Below are 26,733 nucleotides of genomic sequence, written 5' to 3'. Positions count from 1 at the left end.
CCTATGCACCGGAGACTAAATATGCCAAGTTATATTTGGACTAGAATGCGTGTTTCTGTTCAAAATACACCCCCTCACCTATATGCATACACATAAACATGCACAGCTGGGCACAAACACTGCCAGTGAGATGTCTTTGACAAATTAAACCCCTCCGCGTCACCTGTCATCTCACTAGTCAGCAGGGAATGAGAAGGCTTGTGCGTCTCTGGTTGAAGCACCATCCTCATCTGCGAGTTCAGTCCTCCTGCACGGCTTTGGCCTGTGTTGTGCACTGACCCTCTCACAGCACAGACATAAATAACCCATGCTGGGTGAGAGGACTGCAGTGGCCACAGACGCTCTCGGGTATTCAGGCAGCAGACACTCTGCGGCAATATCCAGCACTTCCAAGCTAAAAGCGGGGCTGAAAATAAGCTGAGTAGCGCTTTGGGTTTAATGTTCTGCTCTGAAGAGGAGCAGGGAGAACAGAGCTGCATTATCATCCCTCATCTTTAAAAGCTTATATTCAGATTTCTGAAAAAGGGCTCTATTATAATAGACTAAAATAGCAGTGGATTCTCGACACTACAGAACATCATTGTCCTAATCAGGATTTTGGCTGGTTTCCCTGTAAAATGAACTATCATTAAAACAAGATACATTTACTTGACAAGCAAAAGTGTGTAATATATTAAGACTTGTTTTCACAGAATAGCTCATGAATTACGTGTGTTTTTTCTCGTATCCTGCTGGCAAATTATTTTCTCGCTTTAAGCATAAATCTCATTAAAAGTTGTTAGATTCTTTCTTTTAAAAAGAAGAAAAAAATTGCCAGTGGGGCAATAAAAAGTCTTTGTATCATCATTTACTCACCCACACATTGTTCCAAACACTTTTCTTTCTTCCACAGAACACAAAAGGAGATGTTTAGCAGGATGTTTAAAAAAAAACACTGTCAAACCTATTTTTTAACAAATAAATTAGTAAAAACTGTAGCTTAGTGTGCAAAAGAAGTGATTGTTCAATGAAAATCGTCCTGTAGCCCTCAAATCTCATTTGTGCGCTTTAAGATTTGCACTTCTGTGCATTTGGTGTATTTCTGGCATAAAAAAATACAGTAAAGCAAATAATATTAGTGAATGAAAACTTTAATTTCAGCAATTTATTCATCAAGAGCATTCATCTGTTTATTGAAAGAAAAATTTGAGTGTGACTAAAATTATGACTTGTTTTGTTTTGTTGTTTCTAAATAAACCTATATAGTCTTTATGGAGTTTTGCTTCTGAGTTAAGATACTTGTTAACTGCAAAAGAATTATGAAATTAAGTGAAGAATTAGGTGTGAAACCATCAGGAACTTTTAGTGTCCAGTTCCACATTTTCCAGAACTGCAGCCTACATGGAGTCTACAGAAGACAAGGTGTCAGGTTCTCAGGGACTTTGCTAAGAAAAAAAGACCAAAAAAAATCTAAAATATGACCGCCACTTAATAAACATCACAAGCTGAAGTGTTGTGAAATATATTAAAGGTGCAGTAGGAGATCTCGGAAAATGCTAACTTTAGCCTGATAGCACTGAAAGCGAACATCCCACCCTCCCTGCAATCGCCGTCCAAAGCCACGCCCCCTGAACGCACATTCGCTCAAAGAGCAGAATACCAGAGACAACATTAAATTACTACAATAGGCTACATCAACATTTCCCAATTACAGTCCACGCGCCCTCTCTGCTTTGCACATTTCATATCTTATCACGTCCGACGGTTGTGAAGTGTGTGAAGTGACATTCAGCCAAGTATGGTGACCCATACTCGGAATTCGTGCTCTGCATTTAACCCATCCAACGTGCACACACACACACAGCAGTGAACACACACACACCGTGAACATACACCCGGAGCAGTGGGCAGCCATGCTGCAGCGCCCGGGGAGCAGTTGGGGGTTCGGTGCCTTGCTCAAGGGCACCTCAGTCGTGGTATTGAGGGTGGAGAGAGCGCTGGACATTCACTCCCCCCACCTACAATCCCTGCCGGCCCGAGACTCGAACCCACAACCTTTGGATTACAAGCCCGACTCTCTAACCATTAGACTTGTGCCCTGCGAAGTGGACATCACCAGATATTCCTCCATGATTCCAGTTCAAAGCGAGTGTATATGTTCCATACAAAGGGCATTAAAGTGTGCGAGACGTGAATTTAAATTGTATTTATTTACAGAGATATACTATGTCACACTACACACTTCTCTAGTAAGTTTCATCTGTGTGTGAAGATGCTGCGCAGCACAAATCCGTGAATGAATGTTCCATATCCGTGAACATATTTCCCCTGCTCAGGGAGTAGGGAGCAATGAACACTGTGTAGAGAGCATGTCAATCGGAAAACAGTTCATGCACGTAGCTCGCTTCTAACGAGCTGGTTATCTGAATCAGGTGTGTTAACTAAGCGAGACATGCAAAATATGCAAACATGCGCAAGGACTGGAATTAGGAACCGCTGAGCTACATCATGTGTCATTCACCGGTGAGAAAACTTCATAGCACAGTTAGTAAAAGTATTACAATACCATGAAGGAAGATTGGGTTGTTGATGTTTGTCTGCCATTCTCGATCTGTCTGCACAGCGTGCGTGAACGTGCTGATGACGTATCATGTCTGCGTAAACAGGGTGCGCAGAGTTATACAAATACATACGTTGACAGGCAGGTAAGACAATTAAAACACTGGGACCGAGCGTTTTGATTAGATGAACATTTATTCGTCCTGCACCTTCCACAGAATATAATAGATAAATACATTTAGACCACTTAATGATTGCTATCAGGATGTGAAAAGACTTTCAACCAGCATAACAAAAAAATAATTCTGAAGACAGTCACGTATTGCACCTTTAAGACTTTTTTTTTTTTTTTACGTTTTATGGACAGAGTGGTTGAGAGTGACTGATAAGTTGAGAGTGATTCCTAAGGGACCAGCACCAGTTCAAGTTGGACAAGAGTGGCGGTACTGAGGGGGTCATGGTGTGAGCTGCTATGAACAATGAGCAAGAAGGACCTTTCAAGGTTGGATATGGACTAAAAATGAGCTCCCAAAACCTACTACCAGACTCTTGAAGATAAATTCTTGAAAGAGTGGTACAAGAGGATGTGGTGCTGGTCCTTCAAGAGTTACTCTCAACCTATCTGTCTATAAAGTCTATAACATAAGTATTTCACAACACTACAGCATGTTATTCTTATTAAGTGGGGGCCATATTTTTTATATTAGCAAAGTCCCTGAGAACCTGATAGCTTGTCTTCTGGAGACTCCAGGTAGGCTGCAGTTCTGGAAAAAGGTGAAACTGAAAACTAAATGGTTCCTAATGGTTTCACACCTAATTCTTCACCTTATTTCTTAATTATTTAGCAGTTAACAAGCATCTTTTCTTCTCTAGCTGTTCTCTGTAACCCTGCTGACCCATGAGCATCTCACTGTCCAGTGGGAGCACCTTAATTTTCCAATTTCTAGTAATCCATTAGTATCTCATCTTTCTCATGAGCGTTTAAAAAATTTTAACTTTTCAGTTTGATTTGATTCTCTTTTTTTGGCCCATATTACCTGTAAAAAACCTGCTTAATTATGAACACCTATAAGGCATTTTTCACTTACAGCCCTCGTTAGCAATTATATATAACTTATAAATGATTATATGTCAAATTAATAGTACTTTTAAGACTACTGTGGTTTGGAATTGGTCAAATATGCTATTGCATAATATTGACTTGCATAATAAATATGTAAGGACATGACTTTGTGATTTTTCACACTGGTGTGTCTGGTAACAACAGCTGTGATGCAGTATGCACTCGAGGAGAGAAGTCCTCTCTATTGAGTGTGCCTTGTTCCGGCTCCAGCCTGGAACAGTGGGAAGGAATTAAGGAGTCAAAACAACTGTCTCTGTTTCTCCTCTTGTTGCGTCTGCGGTGGAACTAATCGTTGCATCCTGCTGCTCTCAAAAACTACACTTCCCAGCATTTTTTCTGAGGGTTGGTGTGGTAATCACTTCTCCACCAGCATGCTCCGCTCTGGACTAATTAGCCCCCCAACCCCCAAAACGGGTTCCGGCGAAACAAATCTTTAAATCTCCAGTAACTGATGTGATGCCAGGGATGTGAACAGGTAGACGGTGGGCTCTTAGGGGGGGACCTGGCAGACTGCAGAGAGGAGAGTAAACTTCCCACAGCAAGGGCTTATGGGACTCCACTCACCCCCCTCTCCACCCCCGTTTGTGGATCCCAAATGAGAATGTGAGCCTCCCAGAGCAAAACAGACATTATTGGTGCTGGAGAATGTTAATGATTGTTTATTCTCTCTTTGAGAAGGTGATGGAGGGGGGTGGGGGCTGAAGAGGTGATTGATTTGCTTCATTTGCCGTGATATCTATTGTAATTGTTACCGTGTTTGACAGCTGTGCCTTGGGATTTGGGCACATGCCGAGAAGGAGAGTGTGCTTGTGGCGCTCGCTGTCGCTCCCCTTAATAATGGAGGGATTTGTAAATATGATTTATTTATTCGAAAGTTATTAGAGGCACACAGGCTTTATTTGTTTTGTGTTTCACCGCGTCACGCAAAGGCTCCCAAGCCCGTCAGGAGCGTGGCTTGGCTTTCAGTGACAGCTTGTTTTGTGCTTTAATAACGACAACGGGTAGCAACGCTGCCGCAACTCACCACTTTCATGCTCACTTTACCAGAGGCGACGAGTTAAAAAAAAAAAAAAAAGAAAGAAAGCACGAACGAATGAACACGACTTAAGTGTGAGCTGTAACTGTCATCGACACTCCCCTGTCTCCTGCTGACAAATTTGACAGCTCTGAAGCAAAACAGTTCCAGGTAGCTGAGATAGTAGTGTTATCTTTGGAGATGGCAGGCCAGTTTTGAGTTATACCTGCCTGTCACTTGTCTTTTAGAGGGATCTTCAGAGACAGCAGTGTAAAAATAGCTCGCCTTTAGAGTGCTGAACACCATCTCTGTCAATTTCTATGAGTTTTTTTAGACAAACTATGCACAATGTCAGCTCCACCAAACAGACACTTAAACAAAGATGCACCGCTGTTGCCACTAACTAAAGTAATGGAAGTGTGACAGCTCCTGGATACGTACTGAAAACTGAAAACTGTGATATCCTATATACATTTCACAAACGTTTAAACCTCGCATGTAAAACTCTGCTGAAACTTTGTACCATGTGCAGTAACACTAAAATGTACTAAAAGTATTTGGGCTGTGAAAAAAAATGTTTTGAGAAGTCTGACCTTAGATTTCTCTCTATTTTAATGCCTCAATGTGATTTTTTTCATTGCTTTATGTATGGAAAAAGAACACATTTAATTCTTACATAAAATGAATGACCTTGATGAGTAACTTAAAGTTTTTTTGTTTTTTGTTTTTTAAAGACATGCCGTCAAATATGTCAGGGTGATATAACTGTCCTGATATCATAATGAAAGAAAACAGCCACTTAAATAAAAAAAAATAAAAAAAACCATAATGAGTACTTTGGCATAACCTTTTATTACCAATCTTTTAGCAAAAATGCAGAACTGCTAATTTATATTTGGGGGGGGGGGCTTGCCCGTTATGACACACAAAAATCAAGCCAACACACATGCAACATGAAGTATAAAAATATACTTTTTATTATAAGGTCAAGTTTATAAGGTCATTAAATAATGTTGTAAGCATAATGATATTTATAAATTAATAATTACTGATGTGTGTATGAACAATACTTTGTACTTCAACAAATATTTTGGAAAACATTTAAGATGTGTACACTCATATGTTCTCAATGTTTTTTTATTACTCAGTTACACCACAATACATTTTTTAGTATAATATAAATGTACATTTTTATTTCCAATCATTAAAAAAATTCTTAAATCTGCTAGATTTTTCTTTATTATGGACACTTTTGTTTCATTGACCCAACTCCATAAAAGTACTAAAATGAAACGATTTGAATGTAATTAATGCATCTTAACAAATGTGGTGGTTAAATAGGAATACATCAGTCCACAGATCTTTTATAAGAAAAGAAAGCCATACACACACTGCATCTACACATCCTCCTTAACTACTCGTGTGATCACTTCTTCATCCTTGAAGGAATCTAATTCTGGTTCCTGTCCTCAGAGACAAAGCCTGCAGCTCAACAGCAGGTAAGCACCTCCCTCTACTGGAGTCAAGCGGAACAGTGCTGCTTCACTTCCTGCTTCTACTCGAACGTCCCCATTCTAAAGGGACGGCTGGAATTCTTCACGCGTGCTATGAAATATGCAGCAGCCACTCAAGCAGAAAGGGCTTCACTGACCTGTGCCATGTGCTTCATACCGACGCACAGGTGGCAATAGCTGAGGTGACCCGTTCCCTCCCACTGTTTGTATTACTATGTAAAATAAATCGATGTCCTCCAACACACAACATCTCAGGGGAGGCGAGAAGAGAGAAGAGCATCGGTCGGTAGGTATGTGTGTGTGTGCATGAATGCAGGTACGAGGCTGTTTTACAATATCAGGCACATCAGCGCCTGGAAATACACTGACAAGAAATGGATCTGCTTTGGGCAGTAAATTGATTAATTCTGGAGTGTCAAAAGGAAGGACTTCAGATTGCCTGTGGTCTTTAAGGTAATACACCACAACGGCTTAAGAGTCATGAAATGCATCGCAATAGCCTTGAAGTGGAGAGGTTAAAGTGGAGGAGAGAGAGAGAGAAAGAGAATGGTGGACAGAACGCTTCTCTCGTTGTGCGCTAGCGTCTTTTTCTCTGCGCCAAGGTCAGCAAGGCTGAAGAGGAGGCAGCGGCTGTCTGCCAGTATAGGAATTGTAATCAATTCTTACATTTCAAGGGGAGCAAAATCTGAACAAGTTGCTCAAAGGAAGATAGATGAGAGAGCACAGCCACAAACACACAGATCAATAATATTCATAGCGCACCAAAAAAAAATAATAATAATAAATTACAATTTTAATCAATGATCTGTGGAGGAGATGTACAGAGACATGCTGCAGTAAATTTGCCCTTAACCATTGCGAAATGCGTTATTCAGAAAAGCCGGGGAAGGGGGTGTTTGTGGACTTCTCTTTTTGAAGTGCCAACATTGCACTTCCATGACTCCACTATTTAGCCGTCTATGTATGTGGGAACTGAAAGTAATCTACAATATCCATGAGACGTGCAGGCTTCCAATTAGAAGCAAATAAGATAAATAATAACTGTAATTGTGTTCTATCATGCTGTGTTTGAGCATCTCTGACTGGATTTTCGCAATGGGATATGGGGCAAAAGAGCAAAGCTGAAAGGAAATTTTAGAAATAGTAATTTTCATTTCAGTCAGCATGACGGCTACAGCTTCTGATCCCAGTGCTTTCTAAGTTTGATAAGGTGAGAATACAATCTCAGTGCTACAATACATCTAGCTCCTTTATCTCTGTCTGTGCAAATTATGTGAAAATGTTCAGTCGTTACCTTAAAGGGATGTTTCTGTCATCATTTACTCCAAACCCATATTGCTTGCTTTACTCTGTGGACCACGAAAAGAGAAAATGTGAAGACAATTTGTTTTCAATGATCTTTTGCATGAAATCGAATAAACTGAAGCTTTTAAGCTTCAAAAAAAGACACAAAAACAAGATAAAAGCACCATGAAAGCAGTCCATGTGACTTGTGTGCTAAATTTCATGTCTCGTGAAATTATTCAATAGTGTTTTATGAGAAAAAGTCCAAAATTGAAGTAATTTTTTAATGATAATCTTCAGATCAGATCAGTCGATTCATTGCAATAATATGACTCAAAATAATAATGCTTTTATGATTCAGATATGCTTCTCTCATCAGTGGGCCAAGAAGAGTTAGCGAGGGTGTCAACATTTTTAGCTGATTTTAGTGACTCAAATTTGTTTCTAACACAAAGGTATAGTATATACTTTGCATATAGCACGAGTTATGGACTGCTCTTACTAAGGTACTTTTGTATCCTTTTTGAAGTTTGAAAGCCTAAGTCTCTATGTAAATGCATGGACATAAGCATAGAATACAGCTTTAAATTTTTCATTTTGTGTTCTGCATAAGAAAGTAAGTCAGCATGGAGCGACACAAAGGCAAGTAAAAATGAAAGAAATTTCATTTTTCCCTTTAAGGAGCAACTGTATTTCCTTCCACCTGATCTGACCCTTAAAAGTATTGTTGTTGGTATAACCCAATATAGCCAGATAAATAATATTTTTGCCTTGAGTAAAACCACTTAATTGTTACCACAAAACCATTTTTACTGGGCAGGTTATGAGATATGTCAAGCTCCATAATACAGCCCTATTTTCCCCCCAAAAGCCTATAAAATGTGGGTGGTATTCCACAAATCTCTCCTATATAGACATTCTGACAGGGTTTTAATGCCACCAGTAAAACTTTTCAAAGTCGCAGAGCTTCCAGGAGTCGAGACTGGGGGGGTCGGGGGTCTTCCGCTCAGCTGGAGAGGCAGCCACACAAAGGTGGAGCGAGCCGCTATCAGTCCCTTTGAGATGATAATCTGCGAGATCGCTCTTGCAGCGACAAACGGGGCCACGGAGACTGCCATCTTTACATTACTGAGAAAAGGCCAATGCCGACTGACAGCTACAAATGAGCCCCGCTCCTGAGCCTAGACACAATCACAGCCATCTAAACCCATACTGACGTTTTAATCCTCCCGAAATAACCTACGCTGAAATTCTCCCACAGAGGCAATGAGAAAGGGTGTGTGTGTACGCATGTGTAAAAAAGCAAGAAATGGGAAGAGAAGTGCAGACATGGAGAAGGACACTTGTGTGAATAAGGTTTCTGTATGAATGCAACTGTGATTAGATCAGTTTACACTTAACAAGGGAGTCCAATATATTAAATATTATTAAGAAATTAGTAATTTTATTTCATAACAATGACATGCATCACCATAGTTCATATTTCTGGGAACAAGATTGCTGCGGCACCAAAATATTAGTCACCAGTTAAAACTGTAACATTCTGATACTGCAGTAAACAAAAATAAAAGCCCAAATCTTTTTCATTAACTTTTTTATTAAAACACAGAAAGCAGCAGGTATTTATATGAGGCCGCTGCCACTCTAGGACCTAGGCTAATGCATAGATCCAATATACTGGCACACAACCAATGTTTCCCAATTGTTTACATTCACTTAAAGCATAACCAACTCTGTGTGTGTGTGTGTGCGTGCGTGCGTGTGTGTGTTAAATTATTGCTATCTATACATTCACCAAAGATGGTTTAACCTCAGGACTTCATACTCCTATCCTGTTTGGGACGTTTCTTTGGTCAGTGTTCTAGGACTAATGGATGATTGTACCCTGTGTATTTGATGGATTGTAATGGACTAACTTTATCTACAACAGCTAAACGCATTTCAACACTTTTTATCTTCATTCATCTACATCATCATCTATCTACAATCTATGTGGACTAAGCAGATAAGACTTTTTTTTCTTATGTGCAAGGGTATTGAATATGTGATGATCTCACACCATAGGGTGTTCTTCACATCTGATGTTTGTGTGTCTATGTGTGAATGCATACCTTGTGTCTATATATATATATGCAAATACTCACCAGAACAGGTATTTTGACATATGTTATGTATTTGACCATTCTTTGGCAAAAGCTGCAAAAGATAACTCAATTTCCTACTTGCAAACACTAAGTCACATGTCAAGCAGCATGTTAAGCCCTGTGCCCCTTATACATTACCAAAACTGTTTATAGTACAAAAGTAAAAGTCCATAAAATCAAATCAAAAACTGATAATATGTAAAGTACCCAAGTAGGGCTCCCTGCAGTCGACAAGATCCCGGGGCCGTGGTTGGATCCACATCTAGGGGGTGGAGATTGGTAGGTTTGGGGGTGGAGATGGGGTGGGTTTAGGGATCAGGGGGTGGAGATGGGTATTTTTAGATATATGTAAGGTGGGAGGAGTTGAATCTGGATCCAACCACACCCCCTGGATTTTGTGGGCTGCAGCGAGACGCTCCTCAAAGTACCAGGCAGGGACCTCAAGGCGTGTACAACTCAACGTGATTAATCACAAACAGCCAATCAAAATCGCACGTGGACCAGTTCTCACTATTTCCACTCGACTTCGCTCTTCAAACGGCAAATAAAAAGTAAAACACATAGGCCTACCTTTAAAGTTTCATGACTTCCATGATGCTTCTTTTTTTCTACAAAAAAAGTTGATGGGGTGTATAAAATAATATCCGATTCCAAACTTTCACAACCTGTCTCTCGAATTCCCATCCATATTTGATTATTAATATGCATGAATTTTTTTTTTTTTTTTGACAAAGTGAAAATGTATGCGATGACACAGCACACTCTGTCAAACAACAAAACATATGAGAAGTGAAACCTTTTAAAAGTTTATATTTTGATTGTTTCATTAACGATACACAATTATATGGATAGTTGCAGTTTATCATTTGTTCAGTATTTGCTCTGCTGTCCTATGATCAGAACTGACCTGTGATCCACCTGTTGTGAATGGCTGTTCTATAGGATCCCTCACATGTGCATTCACCCTTTGCGTGATCTATTGTCCGCAGGGGCACAGAGTGAATGCTGGATGATATCCTTTATCTGATGATTGGAGATATGTCTGGAAGAGATGACAGCTCGCACTTCATCTGAGAGCTGGAAAAGAGTGAAAGAGAGAGTGCTCATGGCCAGTGTCCTGTTAAGATGTGATGAGAAAGCCTGTCAGAAGTGAGGGGTACTCTTAAGAAGCATCATACTGCCGGAGCTGAAGTGACACAGTGAATTCTAGAGAGTGAAGAGACTGTGTGCTTGTTTATGTGAGCAGGCAAGGAGAGAGAGAAACAAAGAGAGTTTGCACCATGCACAAGAGGATATAGAAATGCCACAGACGTGCTTGGTATTCAGTCTTCATAATCAGCGTCTGTGCATCCAGTGACACGGATGAGGAATTGCTCCTTTCTTTCACTAGTCTCTTGATGCTTTCAGAAATTATCACAAATAATTGTACACACAGGAAATTAAGAAATATGACACAAATGACAAATGTGTGCATATTATGAGGAGGAAAAGATATTCAAGAGTGTCGAGGGAGGACTTAAGCAAACTCAGTGTGATTTACAAGGGTATTTAGTACATGCAGGAACACTTTGCCTGGAACACAAAGAGGAAACTGTGGAATATGAATGTTTGGGGTATTTAATGTTACGATTGGTTGGGAAACATTGCTATTTGTATCAGAGGGTTTTTTTTTTCATGTGTTTATAGCTTATTATATTATTATGTCTGGCCCTTAGTGGCACATTTTAAATAACGTTTTATATTTGCACAGAGAACAAGTCTGTTTTCCTTGTCGATAATATGCTAGGGAGTATTTTGTCTAAAATCCACTTTGCTTCTGGCTTGATGTTCATAGTAATTTGTTGTGATGACAGCATATCATTTTTCATTCCTTAAATATTGCAGCATTTTCATCATTCAAAGGCTTCCTGTACTCATTTCAATCTCTCCGAGCACTAGTGGAAAAAGCGTCACTAGAGGAATACAGTAAATCAAATACTTTTTATTATAAAACTTTCAGTGAAAATATTAAATATCACACTTACAGTGTGCTATTATACAGAAAGCTCCTCTCCAGACAACACTGTAGCCCAGGAACTATTTTTGACATATAATAAATTACACACTTTTTCAATTCAGACAGTGATGAAAGACATTTGTACAACGTAACATCACAACAAAGCTAAATGATGTATTTTTCCATTTGTTCGTTATTAGGAACACTTTTAAAGTTAAGTAATGAACAAATTAAACATATTGTAAGACCAATAGTTCACTAACGGAGATCCAGAAGTTATACAACTAATAAATGAAAGTATTCTTTTAAATGGTTCAGGAAAAAAGGACAGAGCACCCTGCAACATCTACTTTTAAAAGTGACCTGCTGCACATATTAGTGTATGCAAATGTCCCTTTAAGGGTTTGGGGACTGTTAATGAAGTGTTTGGAATGAAATGAGGACAGAATGAGTGCTTCTGCTACAAATCATGTGCCATCTGCTCCAATGTTTATTGTCAGAGCAGGACCATCATACCTGAACCCTGGGAAAGGATTACTAAGGTGAGACTCCACTCTTCGGTTAAGCACAAAACAGTGGCCCAACAACTGCAGCACTCAGACATATAGAAACAGAAAGAGATGAAGAGCACTAACAAAGTAAACTGAGATGAGGTCCCAAGTCCTGAGAGGCTTGGGTTTGTTAGGTTCTCCTCCTCCTGAACATGACACTCACTCCTGCACACTAATTGGTCCCTACAAAGTGACTGAGCAACCTATTCTACTCTCTCTGACACACATCTGGGACGAGCTCAACCCTCTTGTACACCGCGTGGGAGACAGTGCTGCATGAACCGCAGACAAATTTCACACACATACTGGCAGTCATACACAAACTTAGTTCATCTGCCAGTGGACCCACTATATATTTCAGCAGAAGCACTGTTCTTCATTAATGATGAATCTATCTTGTCTGCTTTAGTCTTCTGTGGCGATCAGACGGGATTGTGACTCAACCTTACAGATCACACCAGTTTCACAGAGAAAACTGATGCATGTTAATGTATATTAAAATCAGAAGCCTGCAAGATGGAGATGTGGATGCTCTCTTGACAGGAGGAAAAGTTGAAGTTAGTTCATATATATACAAGAACAGAGTGTTTTTATAGTGACGTAAACACATGAACTAATAAAATATATGTTTAATTATTTTGTGGAAAAAAAAGATGATGGAATGAGAATGCACTTCGTATTGCACCCAAACACTGATTCAAACTAAAGCAGTCATGTCATGTAAAGTAGGCGATATTAAGGTGTGGTCACATTTACCGTTGTTCAGCAAATTCCAGTCATTTCAATAGGAATCCATGTGATCAAGACTTTTGGCATGAGGAAGAAAGATTTCCCCTCGCAGATTTTGTAACAGGTTCAAGTTGTGGAACATCGATTTGTTGCGTTGACCAACAAATAAAGTTGTTTGGTTTGAAAGTGACTTATGTGTAAGCAGTGCTTCATACATAACTACACTGCTAACATTAGACAAAGGACAATTTTGATGCAAAATTTCACAAATATTTCCCTCATATGACCACACCTTTAGACTAAAGGATTACAGGCTGAGGAGTTGTTCACTGTGAAATATACTGTTTTTAAAATTAAGATAATAAAATCACAGTGGCTATAGCTAAACTCTTCTTCCAACAAATGATGAACAGTTGTTACTGATGTTTGTCCTGCCCCTGGTTTCCTCTGATTGGTCCACTGTTTTGAAGCTGACATTTATGAGCTGTGCTGTGTCAAATGTTCAACTTCTCTTTACTCGACACTTGTCTTTAAAAAAAAGCACTCACATGCGAGAGGTTAAAAAAGCAGCAAGACACGAAGCAACGGACAACCATCGAGAACATGTATACATAGATGAAACTATTATAAAGCAGTGCAGTGGAACGCTGTGTGGATCATCCCTCAGTTCTGTACAGATCTGCTGGTAAACATTCTGTCTCATGGGTTCGCCTGGAGCTCAAAGACTTGACAGGAATTCTACAGTACTTCAGATGTGCACAGGCACACCAATGTTCATCTGGCGGTCTTCAATGTAGCATACAAATGAACTGATGATGGAAGTCCCTTAATGGCTTTAAACTCTGGTCACATCTCCAATCATAAAAGAACAAGCAGAGATATTTACAATAAAAATGGTCTGCAGACTGGTTATTGAATAACCACAATTCTAGCTATGATACACCACTGATGAAGCCAGAACCAGGTGCAGTTTTCCAATGTACAGAGTTTCTTGAGTTCCTCGGATACCAGGCTCTCATTATCTCTCAAGAAATGGTCCACTGGAATACCTCTTTACCACATCTCGCAAATATCAACTTTGTCCATAGTGGTTATCTGTATGACAATGATTTACAGATCTCAGAGTCAGTTAGGAGGCTCATGGGAAAATCTTCTGCTTTACTGTCTTTTGGTGGAGCAGGACTTGCAGCATTGTTGACCATAGAATTTGTGATTGCAAACACCATGCTGAGGCACCAGATGACACCAGCTGAAGAAGTCGATGCAAGGCTGGTCTTCTGTTAACGGAGAGACACATAATTACTATTATATATTCTAACCCTTAAAAACAACAGTGCTAACACAAACACTCAGTGTTTTTGTAAGTGCTGTTTACTCTGAATAGAGACATTGTGGGGATGTTGCAAAGCACTTGGAAATACTGCACCGGCATACCGATAAGGACCTGACCTGCGCTCTGAAGGCCCTCACACTCAGTTCTCCCATGAGAATAAATAATTATACACACTTCTGTTCTCTGTGGAGGAGAGATCTTTATGTTTTAATTAGCATTATAATTAAGCTGTGTGCAGTACATGACGATTATGATTCGTTCATTTAAATGATATTGTTTAATCACACAATGTATTTCAGTTTCTTATTTAAATCATGGCAGACAGTCATTTGACCTACCGATGTGGTTTCAAATCAACAAGTGCATTGTTTTTCCCACTACATAATGAATAAGTTTAAACACCACTGATGTTTATCAAGCTTGATAATCGTATATTATACATATGTAAACAAAGCAACAACAACAATTAACACTGTGGCTGTGGAAAATATACATGCATTATGCAACTGGCAGATGCTTTATCTAAAGCAATATATTTTATCAGTATATGTTTCCTGAGAATCCAACCCATGACATTACTAACTTCATGCTCCACCAGCTGAGCTACAGAACAAGATATGAGAGTTCATAACAAATAAACATTCAACAGAATGTCATAACCAATGAACATTCAGTGGTAAGCCTATTCAGGCATTACAGGTACTGCTGAGTGAGGTAAGAGTTGAGGTAAAAGATAGAGTGGTGTAATGTTTGAACGGTAGTTTACATTGGATTTAAGTGTATTCTAAATCAATAAATGAACATTTAAAGGTAAACCAGCTTGTACCTTTAAGAGTAGGTGAAGGAGGTGGGACAGGGACTGGGATTGGACCAGGACAGAAATGTGTATTGCAGGCCCGTGAGCTTATGGGTCTCTGATGAGGTAAACAGCCCACTGATGGACGCCCTTGTCTCAGACACTGAACACTACGTGTCTGCACCCCACCCCCACAGGACACCGTGCACTGAAAGACACACAGGCAGGACAGGAAGATTAGATGTCTAGCAGAATAGAAACAGAACAGAACCACAATTTGGTTGTGATGAGCTAGTTGCGCATACCTGCAGCCAAGGAGAGGAGTACCAACCCAGAGTCACGGAAGCGCCGGCCCTGTCTGGACCAGGCTGAAGAAGCTGGGGAGGTGGGGGCTCTGGGCAGGGGCCATTATTACAAGCTAGCTCAAGGTCTGCTTGTGGCTTGCGGAGGTTCCTGCACCTCCTTGCAGGGAACTCTGTGTAGCCTCCTTGGGAGTCTTTCTCCCCACATTGCAGCTCTCTTCTCTTTACTCCTGCTCCACAGGAGGCCGAACACTGCATTAAACAACCGGACAATCAGATAACAAGGTAAATAAACAAATAAATATACAAACAAAAATATTCCTGGCCCCTCGCCTACAAGATCGACTGGTTCCCCCATAGCAACGGGTTAACAATGCTGCTAGTTTGGAGGGGAGAGGGATACTGAAGTACAACTGCAGAACGGAAAGTGCCAATAAGCTGTCTGGAATCAAATGCTTCTTTTTGAATAAACATCGTAAGGCTGGGATACACTAAATTACTTTTTAAATCTAAAGCGATTTTAAAAAAACTAGGAATCAAACACATGCTGACTTTGTAAATGGCTGCAGAGGAAAAACTGCTCATCATACAGCAGAGGATCACACACTCTCAGATTTTCAAGTCAATTCAAATACAACAAACTCATGCAGAAACATTGGCCTCTTCACTAGGAAAACCATAATAAATGAAAACTAAAATCGACTCACAACATCAAATTATAGTCTGAAGCTAAAAAATCTGAGCCCATCACACGCTATGTGATTTTCAGTGAAATCTGCCGACTTAAATCTGCAGACTGGCTCTGACTTTTGGCAACTATAGCATTAACTACGGTGGCCGAGAGAGCTCAACGCGATGCAACTTCAGAAAACACATGCAAATATAAAAAACACCAGCAAATCAAGAAAACATCTTCATCATTTTGACAACACATGCGCTGCAAATGCTCACAACACATGTAAATTAAGAAACGCTGCAAATGCTCACAACACATGCAAATTAAGAAACGCTGCAAATCCTCACAACACATGCAAATTAGGAAACGCTGCAAATGCTCACAACACATGCAAATTAAGAAACGCTGCAAATCCTCACAACACATGCAAATTACGAAAGCTGCAAATCCTCACAACACATGCAAATTAAGAAAGCTGCAAATCCTCACAACACATGCAAATGAAGAAACGCTGCAAATCCTCACAAAAACGCGCTGCATGGACCACAATGGAAATGTTTCAAGGGGACCCAAAAAAAGTGAAAAATTGTGCAGTGGCTATTGGTTGAGTTGTTGGTGAACTGAAAGGTGAGTGTTTTTTTGTTGTTGTTGTTTATTTTAACACCCTGATTGCATGATTTCTTTGTCTTTTGGATATTATCAGATTAATAATGACAAATTACACGATTAACGTTATTATGAAAGATGGCTAACTTAATATCCTCAACTAAATATAATTTCAAGGTTAATGAAAATAAATTTGCAATGCTTCATTAATTGTTAAAACCAGGTCAAAATAAAAATGCCAGTAAGAAAAATATTTAAAAATTTATTCAGGCCCTTTTAGTAGGCTAATGAAAGAAAGGACATTTGCATGTGTTGTGAGGATTTGCAGCGTTTCTTAATTTGCATGTGTTGTGAGGATTTGCAGCGCTTCTTAATTTGCATGTGTTGTGAGGATTTGCAGCGTTTCTTAATTTGCATGTGTTGTGAGGATTTGCAGCGTTTCTTAATTTGCATGTGTTGTGAGGATTTGCAGCGCTTCTTAATTTGCATGTGTTGTGAGGATTTGCAGCGTTTCTTAATTTGCATGTGTTGTGAGCATTTGCAGCGTTTCTTAATTTGCATGTGTTGTGAGGATTTGCAGCGCTTCTTAATTTGCATGTGTTGTGAGGATTTGCAGCGTTTCTTAATTTGCATGTGTTGTGAGCATTTGCAGCGTTTCTTAATTTGCATGTGTTGTGAGGATTTGCAGGGTTTCTGAATTTGCATGTGTTGTGAGCATTTGCAGCGTTTCTTAATTTGCATGTGTTGTGAGGATTTGCAGTGTTTCTTAATTTGCATGTTCTGAGGATTTGCAGCACATGTGCTGTCAAAATGATGAAGATGTTTTCTTGATTTGCTGGTGTTTTTTTCTATTTGCATGTGTTTTCTGAAGTTGCAGCGCGTTGAGCTCTCTCGGCCACCGTAATTAACCCCTCAAGACTGTAAATCAGGCTAAAAATCTAGGCAAAAGTTCTGTAGCGAATTCTAGCAGTGTCCTGTCATACAGTCATACAAATACACTTGAAGCAAAATTGAAGAACGAACTAGTGTGATGTCATTTTGAACAAAATCAGGCCAAAATCAAGTTTGTTTGGATTTTGTTTTTGGGGATTCATAACAGCTTGTAGTAAACACTTTGAAACTGCTAGTAAACAACTTCAAACTATAATTGGTCCAATAGTGATTATACAATAGGGAGCGGTGCTCTCGGGCTCTGACTACTTTGACATGGACAAATTTTCCAGGTCATTTCTTCTGATTAGTCCGTCAAGGTCAGACACAAGTAAAAACATTAACGCACTAGAAAGCTGCTTTCTGAAATTCTCACTGCTGTCATTTTTGTTGTATGTTGATGAAAGCATATACAGCACATGTTTACATGTAATCATCGGGATCTTCATTAACAGTATATCACTGCAAAAGTGATTCAAACATTGTTTACCCTTAAAGTTAATAACAAAAAAGAACTTTGCCATGAACTTTACCATGGCCTCAATGGCTTGTGTGCTGTCTAGATATGGATATAACGTAACATTGAGATTTCCATGAAAATGCCTCTTTAACATGCACATGAATGTTTCTTCATTAGGGCTAAATGGGTGAATAAATGTGCATGCTACATATGTACTGTTTTTGTGAGTGCTTCTACATAACCTTTGATATTCCTTTGAGGGACCTTACCTCTCCCCAGGCGGTTGTTATCCATTGAAGACGCTCATTCTTGGGGCAGCGGCTCAGCACACAGGTCTCCTGGGCTTTGGGCTTCAGGTGTAATTTACACATGCTGTCAGGCACCACCACAGTCATGGCACCTGGATCAGTGCTCCTGCAGAAAACACTGCGCTTCTTCAACCCTCGCCCACAGGTTTTAGAGCACTAGAGAGAAGGAAGGAAAGAAAGACAAACACGGAGAGAGAGAGAGAGAGAGAGAGAGAGAGAGAGAGTTACCCTCGTGTGGTCTTTGAGTGATGTTAGTTTAAACATTGTAAAGGTCACAGTGGCATGCAGTTCACCTCAAACAACAGTTGATATGAACTCTGGAGACAGGCAGTGGGAACTCAACCTGACCTTTAGGAGGAATTCAGTCAATATCAACTACTACTGCAAAATCTTCTCAAAGATTTATGATTTAACATATTACATAAGATTAGACTGAAAAAAAAGGTTAAAGAATTCAGCATTGCTGCTAATGATGAAATTAACTCTGGCAACGTGTTTCAACATTCTCTGGCTTCTGTGTGTATACTTGGAAACTTAGAGTATACACAAGTAGCAACAGCTAAAGTTATTACAAAATATCAGATTAAACCACGTGTGAAGTAGCCATTTATCTAAAGTTACACTTTCCAACATCACTAAAGTTTCAGAGAGAACACTTTTAGAAGTCCAATACATGCAGAACAGATTCTTAATGAAAGCAATGTAACAGTTAAGACATATGGAGCACAATGTGTTCCATGTGCAATAACAGCAGAGGGCAGTAGTGTTTCAGCACTGATGTGACATACAGTACGATTTCCATGATGTTGTTCTGGGCATCTCAAACCCTCACCTCATGTTTCGGTCACTTTTCAAAATTTAATATGCCTGTGTTGTAATTTATGGAAGGATTTCTATAAAAAGGATATATAGCAGAATTTCAGAAACATGTTCTGGTCAAGCTCAGAGAACTAAACTTTATTCATTATAACTTGATTATTTACACAATGGCAAGAAAATGAACAAGGACAAAATAAAGAGCAAAATTGCCCTTTTTTAGCCTCATGGAAGGAAGGAGAGTTAGCTTAAATTAGGTTTATTGTACATGAGGCTGACTTGAAGTTAATTTTAAAAACATCTTTTACATTTTTTATACTTATTTCTGTAACTTTATCAAACAGGATATAATGTTTTAAAGGGAGACAACCCAATTAATACAACAAAGCAAGACAAAATGCACTGCTAGTGCTCTTAAGGACCTGGCTTTAGTTAATGTGGGATTTTACTAAAGAATAACAGAATCTGCATGAAATATGACTATTGTGTTTCATACATGACTTCAGTATAGCTTTTATTGTTTTGAAAGAAATCTCTTATGCTCACAAAGGCCACATTTTGTCCAAAACTACAGTAAAAAGAGTAATATTGTGAAATATTATTACAACTTAAAAATAACTCTATTTGAATATATTTAAAAATTTTATTTTTTCCTGTGATGGCAAAGCTGAATTGTCAGCAGACATTATTCCAGTCCTCGGTGTTGCATGATACTTTAGAAATCATTCAAATATCCTGATTTGCTAATCAAGAAATCACATTGTTCTTATATTTCTTATTATTATTATCTTTGTTAAAACCATGAGTTTCAACTTGAGTGGTTGAGCTGCTTAATATTTTTTGTGAATATGTGACTTTTGAGGATTCTTTGATTAATAGAATGTTCAAAAACACAATTTATTTGAACGAGCAAAGACATTATAATGTTGCAAAAGATTTCTATTTCTATTGACTTTAGTCGCACCTGATGATGGCATCTTATTAATTCCAGTGGAGGTAATGTTATGTAGGTTACTTGTTTATGTAAACATACCTGTGACCAGGAGCCAGTGCTCCACTCCGGAGGACATGCCTGTGTGTTGCAGGGCTGTAGTTGGGCCGGAGCCATTACTGGACATAAGGAGTGAGCCGCTACCTCCTCCCGCTGGTACGCCACCTTCCTCATGCAGCGTATGTTTCGTGTCTGCTGCCCACCTCCACATGTTCTACTGCACACTCCCCATTTACCTGTCGTCCAACTGTCAAGACAAACAATTTGACCTTCAGACATGAACCTCGTGTTTGAACGTTTCAGCCCATTTTAACATGGAAGAGAACATTTTACAGCCATATGGCACAGACATGTGAGATGCAAACAAATCTAAATAATGTGATGTTTATTAGATTATGAGCAATATGATTTCTCTGTAAACCACATGATGGAAAGGCTAATCAAGAAACCACATATATTTGTCTGCACCCACCCTCTCCTGTGGGCTAATATGGGCATATACAAACATGCACTTATCCTAGAGACGCATCAAGAGAGTTCATGAATACAATTTCTAATTCTGCAACATGCACATTACAAAATACCATTCCAAGTTTCTGTAATATATTAATCAGTTTCACTATAGCGATATGATTACCAACAGTTGGCATGCATCAACGTCTTCCTTCTGAATACTCATAAAATATGAGTGCTCCCACACAATATTTGTGAAGTTGCAACATTCAGTTTAAAAAATCAAAGAATGTTGAATCTGTGACAGCCTTAATCTTCACATACATTAAAGAAGGCTTTTTTTATTATCAGTGAAAACGAAGACAAGATTAACTCACCTAAACGTATTCTGTATATATTTGATTTATTAGCACATTAAGACACGGACAATGAATAGCTAAAGCATAAAGAATATACAGAATATGTTATTCAGCACAGATTTGCAACAAGGACAGTACTTATATATTTTGTTAAATATTGGTACAGTATGTTTAGTTAAACTAATAAATACACTACCATTAAAAAAGTCTGAGGTCATTCCTTTTATTATTATTTATTTATTTATTTTATGTTTTTAACTTTTGGCTCACAGGGGCTGCATTTATTTACAGTTTTTCTCAGTCGCTTTGGTGCATTTCTCAGATCAGAAATGAAATTTTCAAAACTACTTGTTCAACCTCCACATCATCTAGTCACTTGTGCACATCATAAAAGCAGTTTCTCATTCTTTTGAACAAGTTGCGATTGCTCTGCTACATTCATGCAACTGATTATGTACATTTGTCTGCGGTTTCCTACATTTTCAGTTGCTAATATCATGTTGCTCAAAATGTATTATATAGTTCTCTGTGCTATTGTCTTACCCCTCAAAACATCTAGTCATTAGTTCATCGTGTAAGTCATTAAATGCAAAATGGTTGCTCTAGTTGTCATAAACTGTCAAGCAGATTTTATACACATTTCTATTAGACTTTTTGTACATTTGCCATGAATTGTGCAGGTGAATCTTGACTTTCACTAATGAAGAGAATATAGATCAGCCAATTATATACCAGTTCTCTGAAATAGCTCAAAGGTGCATCTCATGAACCTTCAATTGGAAAATATATATAGACAGAGGACAACACGAGTTACAAATTCTGACAGTGAATGAACATCCAGAAAACGATCAGGGTCAACAGCCGAGAGGAAGAAGAGGAGTAAGGATGCATGGAAGTGTACAGAGGCAAAACAGAGGAAGAGCAAGAAGAGGCCAAGGATATAGTCGCATATCAGATGAAATAAGGGCCACTATTGTGGACCACATTGTCAATCATGCTGAAGGGTGCTGCTAAATATTGGGAGATCAACCATATCCTCAATAATTCAAACATTTCTAAACCATCTCTTTCAATCAATTTCCCACATACAGTAATGTGTAAATTTGTACTTTTGAAAGGATATATAACAAACATAAGAAGTGCAGCCTTCTGCATTTGTCATCTAAACTGTTATATAAAGCAGGAATTGTGCGCGCTCAGAACAAACAAAACAAAGGTTCTCAGGTGCGTACAACAAAAAGAAGAAAGTTTTTAGTCCAATAGGTAGCTGAATTTGTCCGTACACTGCAAAAAAAACAGACCAAAAAAGGTCTAGCAAAAATCCAATTATTTATTTTTCATATGCAAAAGTGAAAAAGTGACAAAAGTGCAAAATGTATTAAAAACAGACCAGAGAGCAGACGTTTCAGCCCATGCTTTCTTCAGTGCTCATGAACTTTTGTCACTTTTTCACTTTTGCATATGAAAAATAAATAATTGGATTTTTGCTAGAGCTTTTTTGGTCTGTTTTTTTTTTTTTTTTTTTGCAGTGTGTAGACAAATTCAGCTACCTATCATCTGAACTGTTGCCATAGTTTACAGCAGGTAATACTAACAGAGTGCACTATTATATTGACAACATGACTAAGCATTTTGACTATCTTGACACAAGGACTTTTCATTCTGATGGCACTGATTTGTTCATTGACATAAATACGTACTTTTGAGAGATGAACTAAAGATTTTGACTAAGTTACAAGTTAATAGAAATATTTTGTGACATTAATGTTATTAATCTCACTTTTGATCAATTTAATGCATCCTTGCTTAATAAAAATGTATTTTCTTTTGTATTTCTTTCAAAAATTAAACCTACTGAATCCTACTAAACCCAAACTTTTACTGACCCTAAACACTCGTGTAAAATATGTGTGTCTTCTATTAAACAAGATGTTGTTTTTGTGGACTAAAAATAATGGTAATTTTGTTAACTTTAGATTATGGATATGACATGATTAAATACTGACTAAATTTAGAGTGTATTTATGTCTAAAATAACTGTGTAAAACTCAACACTAGATGCCAGAGAAGATTGGTTCCAATGCTCGGACTGAAACTCTGTCCTTGCTTCTCTTGGCTGTGGATGAAAAGAGGTTTTAAAATAGAGCTGGGCAGTCTGGGGAGAGATTAGAGCAAATGACAGCTATGACAAGAGCCGTGGCCGCAACACCGGACAGACGCCCCGGGTCGACTTCTTAGAAGACCAAGTACCACCCAACCACTCACACAGACCTGAGCCACTGAGCTGAGAAAAATCCTTTAATTTTCTCTCCAGCTATCTGACAAATTGGAGGGAGATGGTTCAACTGCTATTTTAATTGAGGGAAGAAACACAATCCACAGCACAATATGACTTATCACTCCCCCTTGTCCTCTCTTCGCCACATAAATGACAATGTGTCATTGGTCAAAGAGCTGGCTTGCCGTGCCTCACTGCAAACCACTGCTGGCGCTTGTTTTAATTTTGAATTTCTGGAATCTTTCAATAACTTGCATATTTCAAGCCATACAATTAAATAATACATATCTTTGGGGACAATACTGCAGACTGCTTCACATTTCCGGATACAGTCTGATTTCGCTGGCATTTTCTCTATGTCTACTCAGAATGATGCAGCCATAATAGATACTCATTCCAAATCACTCAATGAAATTTAAGCTACCATTGGCTGTACCGCGAGACAAAGGCTGAATTTTTTGCGCTCTCTGGGGAATGGTTTGGGTTTGGAAGCATTTGTAAGTTTAAGAGCACTAAGAGAACCATGTATTTTCCTAAACCCACGCGACATTTTGCATTTTTGCTAAAAATATTACTTTACATAGACCAAAGCATGTGCTCTAACCACTTCAGCTATGTTTGGTTTTATGATATTATAAATTGCTTTTATTGTTATTCGTTACAATAGTCTTTGGTCTTTTTGGGTGATCATGCATACAACAGTTCAAAAGTTTGGGGTGAGTAAGATTTGTTAATGTTTTTGAAAGTTTCTAATGCTCACCAAGACTATATTTTTATTTTTTATTAAAAATACCGTAAAACAGTTATATTGTGAAACATTACTAATGTTTAGTAACATTACTGACATTCATTTTAAAGGTGCCATAGAATGGAAAACAGTATTTACCTTGGCATAGTTGAACAATAAGAGTTCTGTCCATGGAAATGACATACCGTGAGCCTCAAACACCATTGTTTCCTCATCCTTATGTAAATGTCGTGAATAAAAAAGACCACTGAAAAATAGGCGAATCAGAACATAACACCGACTGTGACGTAACAGTCGGGATCACTAATAGTTACGCCCCCAACATTTGCATATACCTGACCATGGTATTGTAAAGAAACAAGCGCGGACAACAGAGAAAATGGCAGCTCATGGAAATAATGTTATGCTCCAGGCTGTGCAGGGATGGGTTGGTGTCTGTATTCAGAAAGGCACGGAAAGCAAATACGCGTTCTAATAAAATAACGCGAGCCACTAAAATGACATGGTTAGCTCCTTGCTAGCGGCAGCCTGTTACATTTGCTGTACATAAGATTTCACTCAACACATAAACTGAGAAGGAGAGATGACTGAGGATGATGGCGAATGATTTACAGATCCTGAGCACCACTGACATGCATTTTATCTTGTAAAATGTGTGGTAAGTACTGCCGCTCCATGGTATAAACAGAGTTTGTGCGATCGTGAATCTCGAAAGTGAAAGTGAAAGTAAAAAGCGATAGTGCATATTAATAGCAGCTCCCTGATGCCTGCATTTTATATACAGTATAATTACCCGACGATATAACTGCGCGAGAAAGTATTGAAATATATAATTTTCCTCCCTGTGAGCTACTAAAATGAGCCGCACTGTGAAACAGCCAATCAGAGCAGAGCTCAAAATTATTATTCATGACCCTTCCAAATAAGCCAATAACAGACCATTTCATTCTAGGGAGAAATCCTAGGGTTGTAAATGGACACGTAAAACAGTTTCTGAAGAATTTTTGCCCTTACCTAAGCCACATACCTTCTATGTAGATATCAGAGAACAATTTAAAATATTGTATCAATGCCTTCTATGGCACCTTTAAATAACTTTCTTTATTTTGTTATTTTTTTAATTCCTGTGATGGCAAAGCTTTTTAATTTCCTTTAAAAAATAATTCTAATATGCTGATTTGGTGCGCAAGAAATATTTCTTATCATTATCAATGTTGAAAACAGCTGTTGCTTTTTAAATTATTGATGCATATTTATGCAATTATTAATGTAATAATGAATCCTTGCTAAATAAAATTATAATTTCTTTACAAAAAGGTGGTCAATTCTACAAGAGTCTGGTAAGAAATTCCTAAATCCATCTGCGCTTGAGGAATGGTGGTTGAACAGAAAAGCAAACATGCAATCATGCAACACAAAGAAACCAAAAGAAAAGAAGGAATATTCAGAGGGCACTGCAAAAGGCATGTGCATTTTTCTTTTCATGACATTTTAGGGAACAAATCAAGCTGGCCGCTTCTGGGCCCAGCCCGTGTTTGAAGTCACCGCTCTCCATGCTTCACAGAAGCAGCAGGGCAGCGTTTGCAGCCGGGAGCACGTCGTCAGACTGAATCCTGTAGGCCATAGTCCAGAGATTAGCGCTCGATTCCTGGCCAGCTAGACGCGCTCAATTTCCACAGGGAGGTGGCCCCTCTTGCTCCACAATAAAACATGGGCAGACCTGTCAACACTGAAGATATTTGCTGGAAAGATAAGCAGAAGCTTCTGTCTTGCTCTCCTGTTTTGAATGCATGCCCATACTTTTTCTGGAAGTGTTTCCAAAGGTCTATTTATTTTCCCTTTCCTGCACACTTTTTTTAGTTTTCCTCTTTTCAGCAGTCATAAATCAAAGCACATAATGCCTCAAACAAATAATGTTCCGGGATCTGTAGTCGATATCGTAAGGCTGTGATGTCATTCAGTATGGGGGGGAACAGACTCGGCTCTGCATACAGTGGGGGAAGTCATTAGTAACTGTGGGATTTAGGACCTGTCTGTCTGAACAATAAACACACTTACAGTATGACCTACACTGAGAGAAGAAAATACATTTTGAATGGTGGGAATCTCATGAAGAGAGAAGAAAAAGCACAAGGCCATTTAAAATGTAACATAATACACTGTCGTACTCGTACCTACATTTAAAAAGCACTTAAAGGGATGAAAATGGAAACTCTGTCATCATTTGCTCACCTTCATGTCGTTCCAAACCTGTATGACTTTCTTTCTCCTGCAGAAGATATTTTTGTTAAGAAAGACTGAAACACTGACTTCACTGTAAGGACAAAAAAGACACATTTTTCAAAATATGTTCTTTTGTGTTCTGCAGAAGTCATACAGGTTTTAAAAAATGACATAAGGGAGAGTAAATGGTGACTGAAGTTTCATTTTTGGAGGAACTATCCCTTTAATCGCTTTTCCAATGTAGGTACGGTGGGTAACTAACTCATTGTGTGACCCACAGGATGATGATGTCATTGAGTTGTGACGACAACAGAAGGAGTCTGGGATCACTAGTAATCTCTACTGGTAATCAAAGCCACTCACCAGGTTACAGTGTCTTAGGGTTACAGGCAGACACTGGTGGTGAGTGATGGGATCCTGTGCAGTCTCAACATATCCAGCACCGCCGCAGACACGCTGCTCTCCCGTCAACCCTGCCGTTGTTTTCAATTACATTGTTATTGGACTATTTGTCAGGCTTTGAATGGGACAAGCCAAATCGGTTAAAGCTTGTTGCTGTA

The 26,733-nt window shown here is 38.8% G+C and overlaps 1 protein-coding gene across 1 annotated transcript in view; it reads right to left on the bottom strand.

Annotated features, from left to right (window-relative positions):
• Positions 1-11,586: 11,586 nt before the first annotated feature.
• The window catches only part of LOC306849074 (A disintegrin and metalloproteinase with thrombospondin motifs 18-like), a gene marked incomplete at its 5' end in the record, with an annotated part of 66,541 nt that continues 51,394 nt past the window's right edge, over positions 11,587-26,733 (bottom strand). The window contains 5 exons of the mRNA XM_079383932.1: positions 11,587-14,171; positions 15,054-15,231; positions 15,329-15,577; positions 18,267-18,461; positions 20,155-20,359. Coding sequence (XP_079240058.1) covers positions 14,053-14,171; positions 15,054-15,231; positions 15,329-15,577; positions 18,267-18,461; positions 20,155-20,359 — 946 coding nt within the window. The 3' untranslated portion in view covers positions 11,587-14,052. The remainder of the gene's footprint in view (positions 14,172-15,053; positions 15,232-15,328; positions 15,578-18,266; positions 18,462-20,154; positions 20,360-26,733) is intronic.

Source organism: Barbus barbus (assembly GCF_936440315.1).
Source record: "Barbus barbus genome assembly, chromosome: 1".
Classification (NCBI taxonomy): Eukaryota; Metazoa; Chordata; class Actinopteri; order Cypriniformes; family Cyprinidae; genus Barbus; species Barbus barbus.
The sequence above is the reverse complement of the archived record's forward strand: the minus strand, read 5'-3'. Positions and strand labels throughout refer to the sequence as shown.